Source organism: Mesocricetus auratus, unplaced genomic scaffold (assembly GCF_017639785.1).
Source record: "Mesocricetus auratus isolate SY011 unplaced genomic scaffold, BCM_Maur_2.0 Super-Scaffold_100007, whole genome shotgun sequence".
NCBI classification, from domain to species: domain Eukaryota; kingdom Metazoa; phylum Chordata; class Mammalia; order Rodentia; family Cricetidae; genus Mesocricetus; species Mesocricetus auratus.
The window spans coordinates 9,689,364-9,700,315 of NW_024429191.1; the positions used below are offsets into that span (position 1 = coordinate 9,689,364).

The 10,952-nt window shown below is 55.0% G+C and overlaps 2 protein-coding genes across 3 annotated transcripts; one reads left to right on the top strand and one right to left on the bottom strand.

Annotated features, from left to right (window-relative positions):
* The first annotated feature begins 2,004 nt into the window (after positions 1-2,004).
* Positions 2,005-6,427, top strand: Igfals (insulin like growth factor binding protein acid labile subunit). The gene is made up of 2 exons (XM_021233800.2): positions 2,005-2,101; positions 4,345-6,427. Exons 1-2 carry the CDS (start codon positions 2,086-2,088, stop codon positions 6,138-6,140), a joined length of 1,812 nt encoding a protein of 603 aa, XP_021089459.1. The 5' UTR covers positions 2,005-2,085; the 3' UTR covers positions 6,141-6,427.
* Positions 6,428-7,259: 832 nt separating this feature from the next.
* Nubp2 (nucleotide binding protein 2) lies at positions 7,260-10,918 on the bottom strand. 2 transcript variants are annotated; one of them, XM_013121580.3, is made up of 8 exons: positions 10,763-10,918; positions 10,175-10,293; positions 9,875-10,073; positions 8,925-9,079; positions 8,688-8,798; positions 8,389-8,458; positions 8,006-8,118; positions 7,778-7,916 (listed from the first exon to the last, which is right to left on the bottom strand). In XM_013121580.3, the coding sequence occupies exons 1-7, from the start codon at positions 10,776-10,778 to the stop codon at positions 8,039-8,041; spliced, it is 750 nt and encodes a 249-aa protein (XP_012977034.1). In that variant the 5' UTR covers positions 10,779-10,918; the 3' UTR covers positions 7,778-7,916; positions 8,006-8,038. The 2 variants fall into 2 exon arrangements, with proteins under 2 accessions (XP_005081783.1, XP_012977034.1); XM_005081726.4 differs by lacking the exon at positions 8,006-8,118 and having other exon boundaries at positions 7,260-7,916; positions 10,763-10,912.
* Positions 10,919-10,952: the final 34 nt, after the last annotated feature.

A 10,952-nucleotide genomic window follows, 5' to 3' on the forward strand; every position in this document is an offset into this window, starting at 1 on the left:
ATGGGACCACATGAAACTAAGAAGTTTCTGTACAGAAAAGACACTGTCATTAAAGGTGGCAGCTCACACCTTTAATCCCAGCACTCGAGAGACAGAATCAGGAGGATCTCTGTGAGTCCGAGGTCAGGCTGATCTACAAAGCAAGATCCTGGACAGCCAGGACTACACAGAGAAACCATGTCTTGGGGAAAAAAGACACCATCATTTATGTAAAGAGAATTTATGTACAGAATAGAAAAAGATCTTAATCAGCTATATGTCCAACAGAGGGTTAGTATCTGGAATATACAAAGAACTAAAAACAAAACCCTGACCATCAAGAAAACAAACAACCCTATCATAAAATGGGGCATAGAACCAAACAGTTCTCAAAATACGAAATACATAAGACTGAAAAAGTAAAAAATTGTTCAGCTGGTCCTGGAGAGATGGCTCAGCAGTTAAGAGCACTGGCTGCTCTTCCAGAGGACCCTGGGTTAATTCCCAGCACCCACATGGCAGCTCACAAGTGTCTGTAACTCCAGTTTCAGGGGATCTTACACCTTCACACGAATGCACATAAAATAAAGTTAAATTATAAAAGAAAATTGTTCAGCAAGCTGGGTGAAATTTTTTTTTTTTCGAGACAGGGTTTCTTTGTGGCTTTGGAGGCGGCACACACCTTTCTAATCCCAGCACTCTGGAGGCAGAAGCAGGTGGATCTCTGTGAGTTTGAGACCAGGAAAGCCATGTCTCAAAAAAACAAAACTAAACTAAAATCAAGAAACTCAAAGGCAAATGGATGGAATTAGAAGCATTATGATCTTTAACTGCTAGCTATAGGCCACAACCCAAAAACAAAAAATCATTCTGAGTGAGGTAAACCCAAATTCAGAAAGACACATGTCGCATGTTTTCTCTTGTTTGTGGACGTTAGCTTTGAGACTTCAGATGTGTGTTGCATCTGGAATACCCTCAAATGTCTGAAAGTTACTAAAGGGCCGTGGAGGGGATTTCGGGCTTTGAAGGTACACAGGGCTCAAGGGGAATAATGGGACAGGAAGTTATGGATAATTGAGGTGGGTGGAGCAGGTAGAACAGTACAGGGAGGGATGACTCACACTAAATGCCTCTGACAAAGCCACCGGAGATTACTGCCATAGAAGATTCCCAAACATACACGTATATGAAGAGTGCTGGAGAGGGAGCTCAGCCCTGGAGCACTGGCTTCTCCCTGAGGTCGGGTTCTCAGCATCCACACAGCACTCCAAAACTATCTCTTAACTGCAGTTCTAGGAGAAGCCATCCTCCGGCCTCCAAAGGCACCAGGCATGCACACTGGTGCATAGACATACATGCAGACATAAATGCATACACATTTTAAAAGTTTTGGTGATGCTGCCCTATAGTAAGGACACAATATCCCTGGGCCATCCAGGCTGCCAGACAGTCCAGACCTCACAGGCTGGACCACGGGACAGAATAGCTGGGCTGCTGGGGAGCAGGGAACTCTTCAGCTGTGTTTCTGTGCTGTGTGACTGCAGGGCTCGGGAGGCTGACTTGAGTCTAAGCTGTCAAAAGCTTGCTACACCACATAAAGTGGTGCTTGGAGTGGGCAGGAAGAGATCCTAGCTCAGACTAACGCAGGGACCCACAGGGACTCATGGGCACTGCTGCCTGGCCCCTTTTCCCAACAGAGACTGAGGCTGGCCGCTGGCCCCACAGCCCTGCTGAGGCCGCACTTTTACTGTGTAAACTGTTCTGTGGCTCTGGGCGGAGCCTTGCCCCTTGCCGATCTATAATTTCTCAGAAAAGAAGCTGAGGAATAACCTGGAAAATGCCCTAGAGATGGGGCAGCGTAGTGGAAGTCACAGCCCCTGACCCCCAAGATCGGTCCCCTTCCTCTGTCTGCTTAGAGATGTCCTAACGGCCCTCAGCCCCCCAGAGAAGCTGCCCCTCCTGAAACCTAAGCACTGCCTTTCCTGGCCCCTCCCGTGTGCATTCCCACCATCCCAGCAGGGCAAAGGGACAGAGCTCAAGCACGTTTTGCTGAGCTTCGGAGTGTCCACCAGGTCACAGCTCTCAGGCCCTGAGGAAGACGCTGAGATGCGGCTCCAGCAGGGTGAGTGGAGCCAGGCCAGGTTGAGTGCCCCATGAGCCGGCCCAACCTCTCCCAGGGCAGCGTGTTCACCCAGGCTAGAAAGTAGGAGGTCGTTAGACCCTCCTTGCTGCTGCGGACAGCGAGAGGCCTGTGGAAGCTGGCTGGTCCTGGCCCTTAAGGCGTGGGTGCCCGACTGTCTCTCTGGCAGCCTTTCCTAGGAGGGTTGTGTTGGGGAAAGCAAACATGAGGTAGCTGGTGGCCCTGCCAGGTGTTCCTAGAAGAGGCCCTGGGGGAGGGGCAGTGGCCAGACATCAGCTGACCTAGAGGTCATAGGAGGGTTGAGACTTGGGCCTTGGACAACCCCCTGGGCTAGGAAGCACAAATGGTAGGGCCCACTCGGGCTGTAAAGAAACCCCAGCTCAAGCCGGGCTGTAGTGGCTCACACCTTTAATCCCAAAACTCGGGAGGCAGAGGCAGGTGGATCTTTGTGAGTTCAAGGCCAGCCTGGTCTACAGAGTGAGTTCCAGGACAGCCAGGGCTACACAGAGAAACCTTGTCCCAAAAAACAAAACAAAACAAGAAATCGCTGCTCAGACAGCATGCTAGAAACCTAGGTGGGGCTATAAGAAACAGGCAGCAGCTGCTTAACCTGACACACCTCAGTATGGGGGTGCGTGGGGGATTCACCAGGACCTGAGAGTGCCCCTAGGGTACCCTCACCTCAACCGAACCTACTTGGAGAGAGGGCTCTCTGCTTTGAGCACCAAATCCTGTAAGGCTACTCCAACAAGCCTCTTCCCTCAACACCTGGGGGGGCAGCCTGCAGAGCCCCACCTCTCCTTCAGGGAGACTTCCTCCCCTGCAGCCTTTGCACCCAGAAGTCCTGCTGTGGAGACTAGCTACCCAGCACGAGAGGGTTAAAGGAGATGAGCGTGGGGCAGGGCCAGCTTAAGGCTGCCAGCTACTGGCAGTGAGGAAATCCACAGGGCACGGTCCTAGCTCACTGCCTGCCTGCAGCCAGTTCTGTACAAGGCACGATGGCCCAGAGGACAGGTGAGGAACCCATGTCCCCTGTCACTTGCTCTGAGGGTAGTTGGCCCTCAACCCTGAGCCCCCTGGGAAAAGCTGCAGTGGGCTCAACTCAGGGTGGGCTGGTGGGAATTCTTGATTGGGTCTTGGATACTACTAATCCTGACACCAGAGGGTCTGATACGCTTTCCCTTGGTGGCACTGGGGAGGGGTGGGAGGATCAAATGAAGGCAGGGCAGACAGGAACAAATACCTAACCCCTGGGTATGACAAGGTGCAGAAATGAGGGCTCAGTGCTCCCCACAATCCTGCCTCACAGCTTGGCGGGATAGTGTTAGCCGCAGCCTGCGACCCTCCTAGCTACTGTTCTTCCCAGGGGCCTGGCCCTGCGTGAATAGAAAGCCAGTGTCTTATTCCCTGCCCGCCTTTGGCGTGTTACCACATGTTACCGTAATGCCTGGGGTTGCCCCACCAAGTCTCACTCCCAAACCACCATTACGCAGTTAGACCAGATGCATATTGCATAGGTGCGCAGAACATGGTGCTGTCCTGCCAAACCTGAGCTGGAGCTCTCAGCACACCCGAGGTGGGTTTAAAATTGAGGTGCTGGCCAGGTTCATACGAGCTCATGTCTGGTTGAATGGACAGTCAGGGTTTTCTAGACCCCATTCTTCTGCCAGCCGGTGGTATAGCCTGCATATACTGGGGAGCAGATAGCACCGGTGTGCTTCTCCCCATCTGGGGCCTAACAGGTAGGGAGTGCAGTGCCCAGCTTGCTGTTCAGACCTGAGGACCACAAATGAATATGCTGCCCGAGTCTATTCCAGAATATTCTGGAACAGCCAGGTCTTGGCCAGCAGCTCGGTTTTGTTTTTCAGCCTGACTGTTGTGTATACCCCAGAGGACACACACTGCCACATGGTCTAGTGGCCAGGGCCCAGGTTGCCTGTGAAGCCAGGGTGAAATGGAAGAGCCAAGCCCTCAGTGTCCTTGCAGTGAGATGGGGACCACCAGTTGCTGGTTCCATGAGTTGGAAAAGTGAAGTTGCTTCAAAGGATAGGATCTGGCTGTCTTACCATTGCCTGCTTGGTCTCAAAGTGGGATGCCCGCAGGTCTTAGCGCACAAATGACACCCTTCTCTTACAGTGGCTGGGGACTAGGGAAGCCCAGGGGTTGGCTCACATCCTGGGCCACGGTCCTCTGGGCACCTCCTTGCCAAGTCCTTCTCCCTACAGGAGGCCCAGCCCTGGTGGTGCTTCTGGCTATGTGGGTGACACTGGGCCCCTGTGACCTGCAGGGGACAGACCCTGGAGCATCAGCAGATGCCGAGGACCCCCAGTGCCCTGTCATCTGTACCTGCAGCTATGATGACTACACAGATGAGCTCAGCGTCTTTTGCAGTTCGAGGAACCTCACACAGCTGCCCGATGGCATCCCAATCAGCACCAGGGCCCTGTGGCTTGACGGCAATAACCTCTCCTCCATTCCCTCAGCGGCTTTCCAAAACCTGTCCAGCCTGGACTTCCTCAACCTGCAGGGCAGCTGGCTGAACAGCCTGGAGCCGCAGGCACTGCTGGGCCTGAAGAGCCTCTACCACTTGCACCTGGAGCGGAACCTGCTCCGGAGCCTAGCTGCTGGCCTGTTCACACACACCCCCAGCCTGGCTTCACTCAGCCTGGGTAACAACCACCTGGGCCGGCTGGAAGAGGGGCTGTTCCAGGGCCTTGGCCACCTTTGGGACCTCAACCTGGGTTGGAACAGCCTAGTGGTACTGCCTGACATGGTGTTCCAGGGCCTGGGTAACCTCCGTGAGCTGGTGCTGGCTGGCAACAAACTAGCTTACCTGCAGCCTTCGCTCTTTTGTGGCTTGGGTGAGCTGCGCGAGCTGGACCTGAGCAGGAACGCACTGCGCAGCGTCAAAGCCAACGTCTTCATCCACCTGCCCAGGCTGCAGAAGCTCTACCTGGACCGCAACTTTGTCACAGCTGTTGCCCCCGGTGCCTTCCTGGGCATGAAGGCACTGCGTTGGCTGGACCTGTCCTATAACCGTGTGGCAGGCCTCCTGGAGGACACCTTTCCAGGCCTGCTGGGTCTGCATGTCCTGCGCCTGGCACACAATGCCATCACTAGCTTGCGGCCACGTACTTTCAAAGACCTACACTTCCTGGAGGAACTGCAGCTTGGCCACAATCGCATCCGGCAGCTAGGCGAGAAGACGTTTGAGGGGCTGGGGCAGCTGGAGGTGCTGACGCTCAATGACAACCAGATCCACGAGGTCAAGGTGGGCGCCTTCTCTGGCCTCTTCAATGTGGCTGTTATGAACCTCTCGGGCAACTGTCTGAGGAACCTCCCGGAGCAGGTGTTCCAGGGGCTGAGCAAGCTGCACAGCCTGCACTTGGAGCACAGCTGCCTGGGCCGCATCCGCCCGCGCACCTTCGCTGGTCTCTCAGGGCTGCGCAGGCTCTTTCTCAGGGCCAACAGCATCTCCAGCATCGAAGAACAGAGCCTGGCAGGGCTCTCTGAGCTCCTGGAGCTTGACCTTACTGCCAACCAGCTGACACATCTGCCCCGCCGACTTTTCCAGGGCCTTGGCCAGCTGGAGTACCTTCTCCTCTCCCATAACCGGCTGTCGGCACTGTCTGAGGATGTCCTGAGCCCCCTGAAGCGGGCCTTCTGGCTGGACATCTCACACAACCGCCTGGAGGCACTGTCTGAAGGCCTTTTTTCACCAATGGGGCGGCTGCGCTACCTCAGCCTCAGGAATAACTCCTTGCAGACCTTTTCGCCACAGCCTGGCCTGGAGCGCCTGTGGCTTGATGCCAACCCCTGGGACTGCTGCTGTCCCCTCAAGGCACTGCGTGACTTTGCCCTGCAGAACCCCAGCATTGTCCCCCGCTTTGTTCAGACTGTCTGTGAGGGGGATGACTGCCAGCCGGAGTACACCTACAACAACATCACCTGTGCTGGCCCCGCCAATGTCTCAGGCCTCGACCTGCGAGACATCGGTGAAACACACTTTATGCACTGCTGACCCTGGTTACCACTGGCCTGGTTTGGCCTAATGCTGTCCTGTGGTCAGGACAGTGTCTCACTGTTGACAGAATAAGCTGCCTCTTGACGCCGCAAGGGGAGGGAGAATGCCTGTCCAGCTCTAGGGGACAGGCCCTGGGCTGCTTGTTCACTTCCTGGAATCAGGGCAGTACTGGCAGCTATGTGGCCTAAACTCAGAGAGGGTGGGCACAGGCCAGGTGCCCAAGGGCTCCTGGGGAGTTCTCAACAGTACTCCCTGCCGGTGACAATTAAAGCAAGCACTAAGCATGGCTTGTGACCTTGAGTGTGGACTTGGGGAAGGTGGCCTGTGGTCTCCCTGTCCTTTGTCCCCACCCCTTCTATCCTGTCCTAGCTCTGCCTGAGCCCAGTCTGTGCCTTGCTGGGGTTGGGGACACGCGTGCCACTTCGTCCTGCTGTGTTCATGTCCTCTTGGGCTTCTCAGGACCCTCTCCTCTAACCTAAGGATCTGCAGGCATTAAATCTCCCCAACCCCGGCACTGCACCCCTCCCTCAGAGCAATACACTGTGACCAGGTTGAGTTCTCACAGCTGCCCAGATCCCAGGTAGTCAGAGCAAGGCATGAAGGTCACCACAGTGCCCCACTGTTGGGCAATAACAGTGATGCTGACTGGGTGGTGGTGCCTGATTTTAATCCCAGCCCTCGGGAGGCAGAGGCAGCCAGTTCTCTGTGAGTTCCAGGCCAGTCTGGTCTATAGAGCGAGTTCCAGGACAGACTCTAAAGCTATACAGAGAAACCATCTTGAAAAACAAGCAAAACCAGTGATTCGTGGTGGGGGCAGGTAGGAGTTGAGGGTAGTGCCTTCCCATCTGACTGCAGGAACCACCCGCGCAAGGCTCCAGGCCCCCAGTCTCTCCTGGAGACCTCAGCTTTGCCCCAGGAAGAAATAACAGCTCACCATCTGCTTTCCTGAGCTTTCTTTCCCGACCTTTCCAGGAAGGAGAGGCCCTCTGTGCTCCAGCTCACACTTGAACACTCGCCCTAAGGCTTCCAGCTGCCCCAGGCCCTCAGTAATAGGTTTCCAAAAACACGATATGCTAACACCCATCCCCCAAACAAGACACATGTCCTCACCATGTCTTCAGGGCCCTCCCCTTATATCTTTACTGATATTGCCTCAGCCTTACAGTGGAGCAAAAGCCATCTCACTGAGGACAGAGGGGTCTGGATGCTGGGTTCTTCACAAGGTGGGGTGATAACGTTTAATGGCTGATTCCTGTATTAAAAGCTGTGCCTGTAAACCACAGACAGTATGAGAAAGTATGGGCCAGCTCGTGTACAGTGTGGCTGTCTGAGCAGCCTGTGGATCTGGGGCTGAAGGGACTAGGGCTGGATAAAGCCCATAGACTGGAGGTTAAGGCTGCAACTATCTCAAGAAACTAGGATCCAAGCCATCCCCTCAGCTAGACCAGTGGGAAATGTCACCACTGGAAAATGTCACTGGGCCTGCAGGAAGATCTCTGTGTGGAGGTAATCACATAGAACAACCATTGCTCTGGCCAGCAACTGCAGGTCCCACGACAGTCCTGAGGACCTCTACTCTCAGAGTTCCTATAGGCTGCAACAGAGCACACAGAACCAGGAGGCTCTGTCAGGAGAGCAGAGTAGGCATCCTGTGCAGAACTTTCTGGGCTATAGAAGTGAGTGCAGAATATGCAGTGCTCTTGGGAAACTCCTGGATGAAGTCACGGCCCTCCTCCAGGCTCCTAGTAAGCTGAGGGTCTAGGGGGACAGAGCCTGCAACGACAAAAGCCAGGGAAGAGGCTCAGTGGGCAAAGGTGCTTGCTGCTAAGCCTGATGACCTGAGTTCGATACCCAGAACCTACCTGGTAGAAGGTGATAAGTGACCCCACAAAGTGTCATGTACACTGGGGCATACGCACACTCACAAGCCCCTCTCTGGTGAACAAGCAAAAGTAAGCAGAGACCTGGCAAAAGACTGCAGCAGGGAGCAGTGTCACCCTGCCACTCACTTGCTGGAAGCGCAAGCTGCTGGCCGATGTGACCTCCCACTTAAACAATATGGGACAAGTGGCAGGAGCCTGTATCCTTCACACACACTCCCAAAATATAGCTGGGTGATGGGCAGCCCACGTAAACCTCAAATTGAACCCTTATGCTGAAGTGAGGCCTAACACTTTGGTCAGACCCACTCAGAAGCCTGGTAGATGGAATTTGGGGCCCCAGCTGGCTTGTTCTTGACACTTACCTAAAAAGGGGACTCCAGCCAGCTGGGCTAGCTCCTCTCCACCGCCCCTGGAGAAGACATTGGTGCACTCCTAGGAAACAAGGGCTGTGAGGGTCCAGTGTGCAGAGCCACTCACCATGCCGAGACTCACGGCCAGGGTGAGAGCTCCAGCTGCTCCAGAGACAATGCCCAGGTAGTAACAGTGTCCTCTCTAGCCAGGAAGTCACTTACCTGAACTGATGGACTCAAAATCCCTGACTGCTTGCCCTTTCGTGTACCCCTCAGACCCTAAAATAGCCCACCAGTCTTCCGAGACTCACAGCGCAGTGTGGGCAGGCGAAGCCGCTCATGTTCTCTATGACGCCTATGATCTGCAGCCCAGTCTTCCTACAGAAAGTCAGCTCCCGCCTCACATCCCCAACAGACACTGCCTGTGGATCAGAGAGAGCGGCCAGTCGGCCACATGTCAGCCAAGAACCAAGAAACCAGCCCAGCCCAGCCAGAACAGACTCACAGACACACGCCCCAGGTGAGGATGGAGGAGATGCCAGTGGTACCTGTGGTGTGGTGACCACGAGGGCTCCCAGGGGCCGATAGGGGCGCAGGGCTTCCACAGTGGCCATGTGCTCATCAGAGGTCCCTGGCGGTGTGTCCACAACCAGGTAGTCCAGCTCCCCCCAGGCCACGTCAGACACAAACTGCTTTATCAGTGCTGTAAAGATCCCAGAGACCAACAGTGACCTGATAAAGAGTTAGGCACGGGAGGGCCCATCTTGTCCAGCCCCAGGATCTACCAGCTGCTACGGGGCAGCTCCCAGGGGACAATGGGACTACCTGCCATACATGGTAGCAAGGGTCCTTGATCTGCGAGGTAACTGGGGAGGCAGAGTTTCCTGGGCCCCCTTGCTTCCCAGAAGCTGTACCACCTACTAGCACTGAACTGTCTCTACACTCTCCATCCTACAGGGCTGGAGCTGACCCCCAGAGGGCCCCAGGTTAGGATGGAACCTTGAGTCTAAGGGCATCTGTGTCCTCAATCCAGAGACAATGGCCTGGCATGGAGCACCGTGCCAGCACACTCAGGAGCAGCAAGGCATTCACTCTAGGTGTGCTTCCCAGGCGGCCTCTCACTGCAGTCAGGATGGCTTAAATCACCTCCCTGAAGCTCAGCAGTTGGTCCAGCACACACTGTGGTGCCTCAGACCCTGAGTGAGGACAAGGCTCTCGGTAGACCTCCCTTCCTAACTAGGAGAAGAACTAGGAGTGGCTAATGGTTTCTCACGTCACTCTCTCCATCCAGAGGCTGACATAGCTGTCACAGCTGTGAGGGGCTTCTCAGGGACATCGAGGTGTGTGTATTCTCCTGGGTGGGCATGCATAAGTCGGGGAAGCATTGCAACGGGACAAAGTCTCCAATACCAAAGGCAGCAGACATGACAGAAGGGAAAGCAGCTACAATAAAGAGTTACTGAAGAGTCAGCTAGGGTGCTCCCCCTCGAGTTCTTACCGTGTTTCTTGGGACCTCTCCACACCACTGCCTCATCCGGGTTTTCCAGCAGGAAGCCCACAGACATGAGGGAGATGGTCTTCTCCTGATCCACAAAGACAGGCACCCAGCCCTGGTCACACTGGTGCACTGCCTTGCCTTCTGCACGGAGCATGTGTGGGATGCTGGGACCGCACAGGTCTACATCTAGGATCCCCACCTGAAAGAAGGCGGATGCTTAGCGGTGGAAAGAGGCCTTCCAGGCTTGCTGGAAGCTAGAGACAATACGTGCAGCAGTGTCATCCTTGGTGGGGGCCTCACCTTCTTGCCCTGGTGGCGCAGTGCCAAGGCCAACTCCGTGGAGATGGTACTTTTCCCAACTCCCCCCTTTCCAGAGAGGACAAGGATGATATTTCGCACGCCGGCCAGGTTCCCGGGCTCTGGCGAGAAACAAGGGTTGGGGTGTTTGAGAGTGACAAAGAAAAAGGCACCCAGGTAGAAGTCTTCTAAAAGTCCCAGACCTGTCTCGGTCTCACTTCTGTCTGAAGTGAAGTAACTGAAGGCACGTGTACACGTGACACTGTGTACGAACGCTCATTTATGACAAATCCTCAAACCGCCAACTAATTTCAGCAGACAGAGGAAACTAATAGGACAGTTAAGCACAGCTAAGCGGCACCTGTGCACGAATGCACAGACTCCACATTAGAGTCCGCAGAGGGCTTCCAGCTCTCTGGGAGGAGTCATGCTGAGGACCACCTAGAGAGAGCAGCCTTAACCGCCGACACGTGCATCCGCGTCACTCGGCTGGCTCAGTAAACAAGGGGACATGGCCACGGGAAAGCCGCTGCACTCGGTCCGCCTTCAGACTTCCCCGACCCCTCACGCTTGGCCGACCCGCACGCTCACCAGCCACCGCCTCCATCCCGCCACCAGCTGATCTTCGCTGCTTCCTCTTCCTCTCCTAACTTTCCGAGCTTTGAACCAATGGCAACAAGAGTCCGCCCCGACTCATCTTGAGAGGCCTAGTCACGCATCCTTCAGCCAATCAGGTCACCTAAAGAGGTCCTGATCCTGGCAACTGATGATGACGCCACGG

Coding starts and splice junctions, on each gene's coding strand:
- Nubp2 (XM_005081726.4), bottom strand. Junction 10,074..10,174: donor TGCGCCACCAGGGCAAGAAG/GTGAGGCCCCCA, acceptor GCCTTCTTTCAG/GTGGGGATCCTAGATGTAGA. Junction 9,080..9,874: donor GAGAGGTCCCAAGAAACACG/GTAAGAACTCGA, acceptor GGATCTTTACAG/CACTGATAAAGCAGTTTGTG.